The sequence below is a fragment of the Glycine max genome, chromosome 12 (assembly GCF_000004515.6).
Source record: "Glycine max cultivar Williams 82 chromosome 12, Glycine_max_v4.0, whole genome shotgun sequence".
Lineage (NCBI taxonomy): Eukaryota > Viridiplantae > Streptophyta > Magnoliopsida > Fabales > Fabaceae > Glycine > Glycine max.
In genome coordinates, this window is record NC_038248.2 from 2,590,976 (window position 1) to 2,606,146 (window position 15,171).

A 15,171-nucleotide genomic window follows, 5' to 3' on the forward strand; every position below is an offset into this window, starting at 1 on the left:
CAAAATTTACCAAGGATTTATTGAAAATTTTGTCATTGTGCATTTTTTCTCTACATCAAGATGCACCAGGGAATGGCAATTCCACCACATAATAGGGGATGCAAAAATTATACACTAAAATCATGATTCTGTTATGTAAATGCATAACAAAATCATAATTTCGTTCTGCACAGTTTTTACATCCCATGTTATGCTGCCCATAAAAATTTTCAGGGATGGATAATTTTAAAATTTTAAGAAATTGTTGGGGCAATAAAAAATCCCATTAAGGCCTATAGCAAATTCTAAAAAACAAGTTAAAGAACACCAAGCCTTTTTTCAGGCTTCAGGTGGCCCATTCGAATATCCAACAATTCTTGAATAGGCCCACTTTGGTATTGGGTTGGGCTTGCTAGTTTATGATGGATCAGAAACAGTTCTAAACGACGTCGTAAAATCCACGAACTGTGCTGCGTAATTTTGATAGAGACACACAAACCCTAGAACTTGATGCTCAGATTCAGCTTCTATCTTTGAGACGAGGTCGTTGATTGATATGACCAACAGCTCATCTTCGACAAAGCACGGTCAAGATCAGCCTGATTTAAGTGGTCCTACCCCCAAATCACAGCGAACCAAAATGGGCAAATCCGAAGACAACGATAAGAAGGTAACCTTGTTTCGATTCAAATTCGGATAAAACCCGCAAACCCATTTTCCAAATCGCCAAAATAACGATTTCCCCCAAACCCTGAGCTTTTGGGACTGTGTAAAGATTGCAGCTTGTTTCTGCTATTGATTCAAATTCGAAACTTTGATTTGGAGCCCTCATCCAGCACTACAAGGATCTTAAAGTCACTTTGCAGAACTTCAAATATGATTTTAGAATGTCATACAACGTGAAAACAAATTCCTCTATATGTTTTACTAAAGTAGGTTCTTTGTGTTGAATGTACAAGTATAACCATTTCTGGGTTTTGTGTAGAACTTAGGTAAGAAACTCAAAGATGTGGAAATAAGCATTCCAATAGTATATGGGAACGTAGCATTTTGGCTTGGCAAAAAGGCTAGCGAGTAAGTATCCTACACTGCCACCAATTGATCTAACGTTTAGCTTGAAGTCGCTAAAATGTGTCTTTTTTAACAGAGAGAGTAAGAAATTGAACATATTTATGTTATGCAAGGTATCAGTCGCACAAATGGACAGTATATGTTCGTGGAGCTACCAATGAGGATCTTGGGACGATAATAAAGCATGCTGTTTTTCAGTTGCATTCTAGTTTCAATAATCCCACACGTGTTGTGGAGTCACCGCCTTTTGAATTGTCAGAGTCAGGATGGGGGGAATTTGAAGTTTCCATCACACTTTATTTCCACAGTGATGTTTGTGACAAGCCTTTGAACTTGTGAGTTGTTGGTACTGCTTTGGATTTAGTGGCTGGCTGCCTGGTTATTGAGCCTTTTGTTGATACTCTGATTTCTTGATTCAGTGTAGAGGTTCAAAATATGCTCAAAAATACTTAGGGTAGGCAAAATGGCAACTGAATTTCTAGCGTGTTTCAATCATCAACAGCGTGCTTGTGCTTCTGAAACACTCCAGGAGTGAAGCTCCATGCCCTGCTAAGTTTAGTTAGATAGATACAGCAATTTGATTAGAGTGCTTCATTTTTTTATTAATGATAAGCTAGGATGACTATACAAATAATGTCTATTTTGCTAACTACTAAGTTTTGTAAGAGTATGCAATTTATCTATGGCTCAAGTGCTTGCAAACCATTTTTTGTGAATGTCAAAACAATTTCTGAATCTTGCATTTTATTGAAGAGTAATATATACACAGATATCATCACTTGAAGTTGTATCCAGAGGATGAAAACAGTTCCATGTCCACAAAGAAGCCTGTTGTTGTGGAGTTTTATGATGAGATAGTTTTCCCTGATCCTTCTGAGGCTTTTTTAGCTCGTGTGCAAAATCATCCAGCTGTGAACTTGCCAAGATTACCTGCTGGACTCACCTTGCCTCCTTCCAGTATGTTACGTAGCAATTACCCCTGTTATCTGCAGCTTTCCTTTTTCCATGCTTGAGTTGAAAGAACTTGTAAATGCAGTACCTGTTGAGGATGCAAGTAAAAGGAGGAAAGGTGATACCAAAGATCATTCCTTAAGTCAATGGTTCATGAATTTCTCGGAAGCGGATGAGCTCTTACAGCTTGCAGCAGCTCGTCAGCAGGTATGTATGACAATACTTTTTATCATATTTGAAAGTATATAATATTTGTGGATGTCAAAGATATTGTTAATTGTTGATGCCTTGATGGTATATTTAATGAATCTGAATGAGCCATGACAGCAAGCATATGCTTGCATCTTTACAAAATAGAAAGTATGTATCATACATGCTCACCTGTTTGACTGTTTGTAATTACCACCCTAGCAATCTAGATTATAGATGCACTGGATAGTTTCTTTTTAGAGAAATGTGATGGCAATACCATCAAGATTTGTGATCTTGATGCAGGGTTAATGTTTTATTAAAAATGAAATGTATAAGGATTTTTGGAGTTTTTTTTTTTCAAATTTTCTGCACTTCAGTACATATACTCGGACTAAGACTACTGTTCTATGCTCGGGAGTTTAGTTGTGTTTGTATGATGTTTATGGCCTTTTTTTGTTGATTAGTTTAACTTGAAATAACTATGCCTTTGAATTATTAGGACAGAATGCAGAGACATTTTTCTTAATTTACATTGTTGGGTTCTATGCATGTAAGGGATTCTGGTTTGTAAGCAAATGATTTAATTCAACTTCTAAAGAAAGGGGAACCAGTGGAAAGGGATGGGAAGGGGAGAGAAAAAACAGATAAGATGGTGTGTATGCTGATTAACATCATTTTAGTTTTATTTAGTAGCCATCATGTTGTATCACTTCTGCTTGTTCATCATTAAAGGATTTAATTAAGGCATCCATTATCATCAATATATTGTGGGTTCTATATGTTCTAATCATGTTCTACGTGGGGCATGAATATTTAGAATGCACATCATAATGCAATTGTTATAATAATAATAAATAACTGACAAGACTAAAGTATATGAAGTTATTTTCATCCAAATCACTGACCCTTGTCAGTATGCTAAAGTCTGTATTACGGTTCTTTTCCTTATATTTCCTTGATGAGCCATTGATTGTGTGGGTTAGTGTTTACTTGTGTATTCCCATTATGCTAGTAAATTACAAGGAGTAGCTGAGAGAGGTGTGGTTGATCTTGTTTTCTTGTTGGCTAAATTGCAAATATGTTTTATTCTTGAAGGATTTGACTGTTCTATCATCTCAATCTTGTAAGGGTTCCAATTGACAGTTAATTTGTGTTTCCAATGGGTTAGGTTCAAGCTCATATTGCTAAACTCAGACGACAGATAAGCTTGATAGATGGACAGCATCAGCAGTTTAAATCTTCTTCTGACCTGTAGATGTACAATTAGGATCTTTGAGGTTTATTTTCTAATTACTGAGAGCAGAAGAATGGGTTGATTATATGCTTCTAATCAGCTAGTTGTTTCTTCAGCTGTATTGTAACTTATTTCATTTTTTGTCTGCGGTGTTGTAATGTTAGTGTACCTTTTGCCAATAATAAGCGGCCCAATGTGTATGATTTAATCATAAAAGTGAAAGATGTTGTCCTTTTTATTTCTGATAATATATATTCAATGCAGCTATCAAATTTAGATATATCATGTTGACAGCAATTAAAGACATGTTTAAATACGTAATTTAATTAAGCATTTCTTAACAAGTCTTTGTCAAAATAAGAGCATATTTAGTATTCGTGAGCTTGGCTTAAATCTTACTTAAATAAGCTAAAAATAGAATAACAGAAGTCACTTTACAATTACAACTAATAGTGGTACTTTTAACAAGGTTTTGTTATTAATTTATTTTTCAATAGTTGTGAAAGTAATATCTTGGTGATCAGTTGGTCATTAGTTTAAATATAAAAATAGTCTCTGAAAAAAAATTGAAATCTCACATTAGTTAAAAATAATACTAAAATATAATATATAAGGGGACTAATTCTCATATAAGTTAATTTTTAAAGTTGAGTTAAACTTAAATCAATATTTTAAAATTTATCCTAGATTCATTAAATACATATCAGTCATTATACTCCCACATCGTTAAAGATAATATCAAAATACAATATGTAAGTGGAGAATGACACTCACCACAAACCCAAGTTCTAAGGGTCTCCTTGTACATGTAAGAATAAGATTGCCTACAATTATCTTCTCTGGTATGTTTGCACAGTGAGAAGCCTTCTTGCACCTCAATACCTTTCGTTTGTTCTTTTTTTTTAACTAGATTATAGGTAGTAGGTACAAGTAGGAATACTTAGGTACTCAACGAATAATGATACATGTGGATATTTTTATATATAAATGATACATGTGGGTTTGAGTCTAGGTACAAGTATTTTCTAAAATGCACATGAGAACAAGTTCCAAAATAGCCAACCCAAACCCTACTTGCTATCATCCCTAACATTTGGAAGGCACAAAAGGTGTACAGAATTACATAGGTTAAAGAGTTAATAAAATCATTAGTTGAGAACTTGAGAGGGTAAATAAGTGTGCAATGTGCGTCATGAAAACAGCATACTTTTCAGCTCTAGGGGAAAAAGAAACAGTATACTTTTCTCTTTTGAATTAGTAATGCATTGAAGTAGCATGGTACAGTCCATTTAAAGGCTGGCATTACATATACTTTGGGTGGGTAATATGGTAGGAGTTGACCTTAGGGCTTGCCGTTAATGGGAAAATCCAACTTCCAGCTGTTTTATTTTGGTGGGTTTTGTAATTCTAAGTGAGGCTCCTACATTGATGTTCTTTTGAGAAGGTACAATGAGCAGACCAAAAATTACTAAGTAAGTAGTTAGCAGGTACATTGGTACAACAACGTAATGCATCACATGTTAGCCAAGGAATGGCCCTTTGGTACATCGGTTAGTAGAAAATAATAATTTATGGGAAAATTGGCATTTGGGTCCCAATTCGCACTACCCTGGTCATGGACATAGGTTTTTGCTTTTGTTGTGCCAGCTGTTGAGGACAATACAATCTATTATTTTTTGTTATAAACTAAAACAAGAACGCACTCAACGAAAATTATTGTTTGCTGCTTAATTTAGACAGAAGCTTTCGTTAACTGGATAGGATAAGACTCTTAGAATAGTAGGAACAAACAAGAGTCTTATCATAGAATTGACATATAACTAGCATCTTCTTTCTATAAAAAAATTCTTATTAAAATAAAAATCATAGTATAATCATCCTCTTAAAACCAACAAGTGATTGCTGAGTAGTGATAAGTTCATATTCCTTAAACAAGTGATTAATAGTTCAATTTAACTCGTGTATAGAACAAATGTAGTTAAGAAAGAACATTTTATCTTTTTAAGTGTCTTCAAATCTTTGGAAAAGATAACCAGGCAAAAAAAAATAATGATACTCTAAAAATTATAAAAACAATAATAAATCATCATATTGTTATACATGAATTCTTAGGATGTGTTTGTTTTATCATTCAAAATCTGTTGACATGCATTTCAATGCATCGTTTTGTGAGAAGTGACAACTTGAACATACCTTTGAACCCTTTTCAACAGAAAAACAAAGACACACTTAGATGATGCATTCAAATTTCGAAGGCAACTCAAGAAGAATTTACACTTTTGTAGAACACTAAGAGTACGTTGTTGTGATTCTAAAAGAAACAAATAAAGGTGGTGTGTTGTGGCTAGTGAGTTATGACGCTGGTTCCATTGGAAGGTTAAAAATTTGAGGTTAAATTAGGCGAGTGAGTAAAGATGGGCGCTTTCAAGTGGTTGGAATGATCTCGCAGGGCCTTAGCAAGTGGATTTTGGGGGCAAGAGTAACATGGCCTTCATGTGCCAAAGTAAAGGTTAAGTCCCCATCAACTTAAAAGAACATCCCCTTCTTTGATTTTCTCCTCAGAGCACCGCATTTTGGTGAAAATGGTGGGCCTTAATTTCAACTCTCTCTCTCTCTCTCCCCTTAATTTTAATTCCATCTCTTTCTCCAATTAATCTCATTCACAGAACATGAAAGAGTCTGTCCAAGGAAGGCGACATCCGTTTATCTGGTTTCCCATGTACACCTTACCTTACACTGTAATATATGTACATTTCAAATGGTACGTACCAGCATCCTTACAAACAAACCGACACAACCATCCAATTTATCCTCTCTTTTTTCTCCACCTTACTTTTTCCATCACATCTATTGTCATGATTAGCCTTTGTGAAAATTCTCTCTACAGTATAGCAAATCCATAAAATTCCTCACTTTCTTCTTATGGTCCAATTTCATAAGGACATAAATAAAAGCACTGTATGGCTTATACTTTTATCATGAATTTAATTTATGAGTGTTGAAAATATGAAAATAGACTTGAGCGGGGTATTTTAACCATAGAATTTAATTAAACTGGGCTGATTTACAATTTTGAGTTAGGCACTTGAATTTGTGCTTGTGAAACCATGTTATATATGTCCTACTAATTAGCAAGGAGTTTGGCATTGAGAGGGACACAAAGTGCAAAACAGATCACTAAAATGCCGGACACTCCGTATACGAGTCACTGAATATTAATAAGATCACTTTATTATTGTGGGCATAGGAAACATGCTAAGGTAACGAAGCAAGGTGGTGCAGGTTAAACCTAATTAATAGTGGTGCGCATTGATATAATTTATGTCTTATTATACTTATATATACTATTTAGTGGTCATGGTTTAGGCAGGACCACATGGAAAGCCCTGCATTGTTGAGACACTGATTTCTAGGTGCACTACCATTGTGTCCAAGTACTTGGCCAAGCCTAACCATCAATTCTGATATATCATATGTTACATGGTCCATGGGAATCTAAATGTACAAGCAGATCTCTGTCAATGGATTGAACATTGAACTATAATGTTGTGATTGATGCCAAATCATGATTCCAAACCTTAATAAGTTTACGACTCTTCCCCACTTGTATAAGAGGCAAAGACTTCATTCTCACTATTCATGAGTTTTCAATTACTTTGTTATTATACATTGAGCCTATCCCTGTATAGTTTTTCCACCAATAAATACGAATGTCTTCTATGAAAAGAACTAACCAACCAACCACGTTGTTTGAGCATGACAACTTTAGGTTCACATCAGACAGCTTAGCTTGCTGGTTATGCATGATTTATTCTAAATTAATTAGTATTTTAATAAATCAGAATAGCTAGATAGGGATTAATTAATAGGTTACAGTCGAATATTTAACTATTATAATAAAATATTTGTGCATGAAATTGGAAGGTGATGAAGCATCTTCTAGGAAAACACATCTTACTAGAGCATCATTTTTTTCTCTCTCCCTGAAAAGCCTAAGAAAAATTTATACAAGCTCCTAAATTTCATTAGTTTAAACTGAACTGAATGTGTTATACTTCTTCACTAGCTTTCTGTGACAGTTCTGTTATTTCAATTAATTACACTGTATAACTCTTTGGTCTTTGGGGTTTTAATCTCCTCTTCCCTTATCCATCCACGTTATTGTACTTACTAATTCTGAATCAGCAGACAACTTGTAGAGTTCGGCACTCATGAGTTACGATACTGAAGTGTGACGCACGTACTATTTTGCGTTGTGATGTTTGAAAAGAATTTTTACGGAATTGAACTTAATTAAAAAAACTTATATAATTCATATAACTTTTGGAAAATGTTGCATGGACTGCACGACTCCATGTTCGTCTACAAGCCAGGGAGATAAAGACAGAGAAATGCAGCCATGACAAGTTTTCCATGTGATAGAAAAAAGAGAGATAAAAAAAATGATAGATGATGATTGAGTATTTGTAAATTAGTAGTAGTGTTCATACATATCATCACACGTGATTTTTTTGTAACTTAGTTTGTTAAAATAAATTGTATGATCAAATTCACATTGGTGTGATAAAAATTTATTAGGTATATACTACATTGAGCTATTTATCCAAAAATACCTAATCAGTGGTGGTCATGCGAATTCGATGAAAATGGGCGAGAAAAGGACGTGAGTGTGTAGGCTATATTTTTATTTTTTTTTCGAAATATTTAAATTATTTCACTTGAACTTGAAGGTAGAGTAATATATGATACTGAGGCCAAAACCTGTAAAGTTTAAATATCACTGCAACAGACACACGGGTTTCTGTTTCATGAGTCACTTATCAGTCCTCACTTGCTCGTCAGTATCACAAGCCGAACAATCAAAAAGGCCAAACCATCACCAGGACCAGGTTAGGTTGTGCCCATGATTCCATAGAGCTAGATTGTGCAGGATTTCATAGAAAAATATTCTTCCAAATTCCAGTCACTTCTTCATACAGTCGCATATCATTAATTTACACCCTTAAGATAAAAAATTGTGTTGCGTAAGTTTGTGTTGTAAGTGGTGTTAGCAGCACCAAGATAAAATCAAAAGTCTTATTTATGAGGGATATGTGCATATCAAAATAAATGGTTTCATATTTATTTACCAAATTCAGGAGAGTCTATGTAAGCCACATGTTTTTTGAACCAGATCTTCAGTAGCCTTACGGAATTGAAAATTATTATCTGTTTCCATCTTAAAAAGTGACGTACAGTTTAAAAGTAATAGTACTCTTTAATGATTGTTAATTTTTGTCACTTTACAATTAGACAGAGAGAAGAGAAAAAAACTGTTGTTAATTCAAAAAAGGGTTACAAATATGTGGGAATTCATTATTATATGAAAAGAAGAAGTCTACGTAGAATAGAAGAGTCGTTAAAACAAAATTAAAGTTGAAATATCATATCATCATATACTATGTTATCCAAAAATTGAGTCAAAAAAGAAAAGAAGACAGGAGGGTTTTAAAAAGTGTTTTTATAGGGAGTGACCTCAAAGCATGATCGAAGGAGGAAGAGGAAGAATAATAATGACCAGTGTCCGACATTAATTAAGGATTAAAATATATAGAATAAATATTTATTACAAAATTCATAAAAAAAAAGTTATAGATAATATAATTTTACACATTTCAATAAAATAAATTTATTTGAATTCCTTAATTATTTGTCTTAATAGTTTGGAAGGAAATGATGAAAGAAAGAAAATGAGTTGGGGTGAATTAATAAGGGTTGAAAGCAGACAGATAGGTAGGGGGGGAATTGAAGGTGTACTAGAGTGAAACTGGGACCATGTTGCCGTGAGGAGGAGCAACATAGAATAGTATAGCCAATGGGTTTGGCTCCCACCATGTCCTTGCACAAATACACAAACCCCAAAACACCCGTGGTCTGTCCTTTAATTTGCCTTGTGCCCCACAGCACCCCTCACCCCTTTCCACCCTCTCCATAAATACCCCCTCCTCAATTCTCATCACCACCACACTCTCTCCTCATAATCCATCTCTCAAGTCTCAACTCAACTCAACCCTTTAACACACCAACCACCACAACCTCAAAAATGGCCATTAGAAAATCAAACAAACTTCCCCAACACGCAGTAGTTTTGAAGCAAATCCTAAAGAGGTGTTCGAGCCTAGGAAAGAAAAACGGGTACGATGATGATGGGCACCCAGTTGATGTCCCAAAGGGACACTTTGCTGTTTATGTTGGCGAAAACCGACGTAGGTACATTGTGCCAATCTCCTTCTTGGCTCACCCTGAGTTCCAATCACTCCTTCGACAAGCTGAAGAAGAATTCGGTTACGATCACGAAATGGGCCTCACTATTCCTTGTGATGAAGTTGTCTTCAGGTCTCTAACATCCTCCTTAAGATGAAACAAATTACAAGGACGTACGAGGTTTATTTCTATTCGATATGATGGTTCTGACTGAAGAGGATGGCCAAGATGAAGCACACCACTTTTTGCTTCTTTTTTCTCCCTTCGTCATTGCCACTTTCATTGGCCTTCTCCTCTCATCAATATTCTTCTTCATTGGCTCTATTTTTAAAATCCATCTCTCATTCTTTTTTCTTTTTTTGTGGGTTTGTTCGAACAACCTGTCATGATGATGTCAATTATGTGACTCTAACCTTGTTTCCATGAAGATTTCATTGGTAGAAAATTGTACAAAGGTTTCAAGTTTTCCTCGCAGAGGTTTCTAAATAATATATACCCTGTGAGAGAAGTTCTATGTCAATGAAAGCATGTTCATTTATGTTCTAATGCTCTATACATCCATTATCGCACCCTGCCTCCTATACCCTCTCTTACTCCATTCCTGGCTGAAAATTATTTGCCGTGGATAGAGCAAATTTTCAGTAACGTACATTATTTGTAAATCATGTTTATTTTATTTCTTTGAAATTTGAATTTTTTAAGAAAAAATAATGTTAGAAGAACTTTATTCGCTTAAACTAGTCCATTTAATTAAAATTGAATTAATCAAAGGGAAGATCAAGTCGTGGTGAAGGATTACAAGAAAAGAAAAAAGAAGAAAAAAAATAATAACAATTGTTATTACAGTCATTAAAGTTAAAGTATTGGACTCATAAATTCTTAAGAAATTAGGTTTTTCATAAAAGTGATAAAGATAATGAGCCAGTACCTATGTTGTACGGATTATCTCGGAACGGCTGGGCTTAAATTTTCAATTATCCCAACTAGAAAAATGGAAAAATGCCCTCGATCACTTTGTAAGATTCCCTAGTATTAGGTATAGTAATTGTATTATATATGGACACTTATTTATTATAAATATTTGATTAATATTCATTTTTTTTAATTTCTCTTCTTTATCTCACTATATTTTCTAAAATTCATTATTTATTATAAATAATTTATTTATATTCATCATATTTTTAATATAATCTATTATATTTTTATTTTTCACTTTTTTATCTCTTTCTCTTTAAAGTATCAAATAGAGCATTCACCCATCATTTTACCAGGAATAGATATACATGGTCGTACAAGAAGCAAAATGATGATGTCAATTTTTCTCATGGTTTTGTGATTTGCAAATAGTTTTTCAAACCATCAACGTGTAACTTCGACCATGATATCAAATGAAAGAAAATCATATGTTAAGGAAGATTAACTAAAAAAGAGCCTACAAGTTCCATTCACTTATCAGAGGAACGTTCATATGGCAAATGTCTTTTGTAGAATCCTATGTAAAAATATTCAAGCACCTTGTAACTAATTCAATCCTAATAACTTATTCAAACGTTAAATCTTGGCTGAAATTTTTAAGAATAATTATTTAAATTTAAACTCAAATGCATTCTATGCATGGATATATATAAATTTACTTATGGCTTTCAATGATCATCCCCTATATAATTGATTCCTTATTTTAGTTCAAATTCAAAAATATTTTACTATTAAAGTAATTACCTTCATAATTGATATTATAAGAAAAACCAGAAAAGCCGTTGGATTGGGAGGACCATGGTTTTAAGCCAATATGTGCAAAGTGGTTGTTAATGATGAGGACAGGGCATAAATAATGTTTGTGGCCTTGGGCAGGCCTCTGATAATAACCCTGGAAGTACCAGCCTTACAATCCTTTCTCTTAGCCAAAAGCTGATACACTTTTTTACATGGGTTCGGAAGTTGAAAGAGACCAAAAAACTGCCTAACTGTATTACATTTATTTAATTCAACATTAATAGCTTAATTGTACACTCAAGCAGTCATCCATATTTTGTTGCAATAAAATTATTCTATCAACTTTTTTCCCCTAGAGTTCTCTTTTTCCCTAAAGTCTTCTCTCACTCATCAAGTAAAAGATTACATATTCTAGAAAAATTATGAAAATGCAAAGGCAAAATCTCTTTCCTTGATATTTAATTATTATAAGAACAAAACTTAGATGCAGTTTTATGGATATTTTTATCATTATTTTTAATTAGAATTAAAGTTTTACATCAATAAATTATATTCACCTTCAACGAAAAATTTTATTAAGCATATTACTGAAAACTAACAATAAATTTTTTTTATGATGATGAGACAACAATACTGAAAACACTAACGAAATTATATCTAAATTATTTCATGTTATCAAATAAAAGAATATGAACTCTTTTTTCTATTGACACCAAGACTTGGATGAATTTTACTTCCAAGTTCCACCTCAAACAAACGTTATCTGAAGACACATGCCAAAAATAAGATTGAAAGTAACTGGTTTTTCCTTTAGCAGGAGGACCAGCAGAGAAAATAAGGGTGCCTGTGCTTAGATGGTCCTCTCTGAATTATTATTAATGCTTCCTTTTTCTTTCTTTTGGTTTGAGCCACAAAACACTTCTGACACACAACTCCTCTTGTAAGTTATAACTTCCGAGCTAGCCAACTTGGCAACACCAAAAGATCATATGTCTTCACCTTTCCACAATCCAATTTTTTATGTCCCTCTTCAAAATAATTAAATATCTTCGCCCCATTTCTCTCTTGTCCATGCCTTTGTTTTCTCTCTCTCGAGGTCGTTCACAAGTACACATGAGGGTTTGATTTTGTCTGGACCATAAAATATTCAATCAATTTAAAGAAGCCAGTAGTTCAACTTCAAACAAAATGCAAGTTGGGACTTCATTATGTGGCGAGAGGAAATTGATTGATTTTTCAAATCTCATATAGTGTCAAGTGATAAAAAAAACAACTTCTGTATTAGTTTAAAAAAATTATACTAAGCTTTACATCAAACTTGAAAATTATTAATAAATCATTTTATTTTAAAATTAACTTTATTCATGAACAATTTTACAAACCATTGTTCAAACATAATTTAATTATATCTTTCATTGTTTTTCTTTATGTAATATCTATTAGTTTCTATCTCCAATAATGCATTTGCACTTTGCCATGTACTTCACTTTTAATTTGCTGCTACATCAAATTCCCAATATAGAATAATTCAGGGTGTTATTATCTATTTCTTTAACTATGCTAGGATTTGAGATCTACTGTATGCAATTTCTCTGCTGAAAATTTGTCCCTAGAGTGCCCCACCCATGTGTTCTCTGCTATTTCGTGGAAGGTTCCCATCTTGAACTATTATCTTAGAAACAGATTAAGAATCAGAACGGTAATTTCAATCAATGTTACCTTTTTTGTTTTGTATTAGCAATTATCTATAACATCGTGGAAATAAATAAATAAATAATCTTAGGACATATTTGGTTTGTTAGAAAAGAAAATGGTTTATTTTTATTTTTATAAATAATTATAAAAGGCATTTACTTAGTTTATTTTTTATTTTTAAATATTTATATAAAAATGATATATATATATATATATATATATATATATATTATTTTGTATCATTTCTTATATTTTTTAAAACAGTATAAAAATAAAAAAAATAAACTATTTTTTGTAATTATTTAAAATATAAAAACAGAAATCATTTTTTAGACCAAACCAATCATTACATGACTAGTTTTTGCAAGAAAATAATTTATAATAATATAATATTTTAAAAATAATTTTTCTATTTTACATTATAATAATAAAATATAAGAATAGTATAACAATATAATATTATAAATAGAAATATAAAAAGTTCCTGAAATACTGGAACAAACTAATTTTCTAATATTTAGTAGTATATAGAGTATAGACTATTAGAAATCTGGGGGTGGGGGAGCTAAAAAGGAGTGGAATATGACTAAACAAAAACGTGAAAGAGAAGAAGAGCTTTGTGTGGGAAAAAGTTTTATGGAAAAAGGACACCTTGTTCAACCAAGGCCAACGTTTTAATTATTATATATAGTAAATAAATGAATATTTACAATAAAGGGAGCTTACCGTGCATAAGGCCTAAGGGCATATTTTATCAACCCTGCATGTGCATGTGTATGAAAACATGAATACAAAGTCACGCCACAACCCTTCCTGCTGGCCAACCTACACCCTTTTCCCTAATGCTCGAACCTATAGGTGTCGATGTGATAACACATAACAGAGGAATAGGGATCATTTGTCATTGCATCAAAATAATGGTTATCAGTCAAAAGAAATAAAATGGCTTAATTTGATTGTAAAAGTATTTGTCCAAATCTAGTCTTTAGTCGATGGTATAAGCAGTAATCATTTTTTTTATTAATTCTCTGAATGATCAGGATAAAAAAGATCTTAATTTATTCAAAATTCGATTAAAAGATAAGTAAAATTTCATTAAGAATTATTTTTTTTAAGAATCGAATTCAGATGTTATTTAAATAATTTAATATTAACTTAGACACATCAATCACTTGTGTTCAATTATTTAATTATAAGTAGTGATTATTTGATGAGCTTTAACCTCCTTTAAAAAAAAGAGAAAAAATAATTATTTGAAAATTAAATTTAGATATCCCACAAATTTAGTATATTTATAATAAAGTACTTTGATATATTTACTTTCATGTCAAATTTTAGATTAATCAAAGTCTTTTTTGATATAAATCAAAAGATTAAGATAAAAAATAATAAAACACGTCAAACACTATAGGAGTGATTGGTGAAGTCCTTATTTGATAAGCTTTAGCCTCCTTTTAACAAAAAAGAAAAAAAAATAATCATTTGAAAACTAAATTCAGATACCCCACAAATTTAGTGTACTTATAGTAAAGCACTTTGAGATCACACACTATAGCGGTGATTGGTGAAGTCTTTATTTCTTATTCTCTTACTTTTATTTTTCTTCTTATTCTTGATTTGTTTAATTAAAGGGGGGAAAGTTCGAGCTCTCAATTTTTATTTTATTTTACTTATTTGTTTAATTTTTGTGATCACTATTGACGCTGGGCTAAAGACAATGAAAATGACCTAAAAAAAAGATGGAAAGTGGGGTGTAAGTATAGAGAAAGCGTGTTGGGCTGCCCAGACAAATTTGAGAGAGATGGCACCAATTAAGATATAGTATTGCCTCCATTTGCAGCATGGCGTGCTATATATATATCATAAATATTACTCATTTCGCCTCATCTTATCTGTCATTTTGGGTGTTTTAATTTGTTTCAAAATACTTATCACTTTAAAGAATCAAGATAATATTAATTATTTTTTAAAAATAATATCTTCATTTATAGGTATCTCACATAAATACTTATATTATATAGTTCACGGGTACATTCTAATTCTTTTAATAAAAGATATTCATGTAAAAAAATTATTTATTATAATAACTTGTG

At 32.4% G+C, this 15,171-nt stretch overlaps 2 protein-coding genes across 2 annotated transcripts; both read left to right on the forward strand.

The window, feature by feature from the left end:
* Positions 1-451: 451 nt before the first annotated feature.
* LOC100790602 (transcription initiation factor TFIID subunit 14b) lies at positions 452-3,665 on the forward strand. The gene is made up of 6 exons (XM_003540887.5): positions 452-649; positions 965-1,053; positions 1,164-1,385; positions 1,820-2,007; positions 2,087-2,208; positions 3,362-3,665. The coding sequence occupies exons 1-6, from the start codon at positions 536-538 to the stop codon at positions 3,446-3,448; spliced, it is 822 nt and encodes a 273-aa protein (XP_003540935.1). The 5' UTR covers positions 452-535; the 3' UTR covers positions 3,449-3,665.
* Positions 3,666-9,427: 5,762 nt separating this feature from the next.
* Positions 9,428-10,216, forward strand: LOC100500265 (ARG7 auxin responsive family protein). The gene has a single exon (NM_001248623.3). The coding sequence runs from the start codon at positions 9,510-9,512 to the stop codon at positions 9,825-9,827; it is 318 nt and encodes a 105-aa protein (NP_001235552.2). The 5' UTR covers positions 9,428-9,509; the 3' UTR covers positions 9,828-10,216.
* Positions 10,217-15,171: the final 4,955 nt, after the last annotated feature.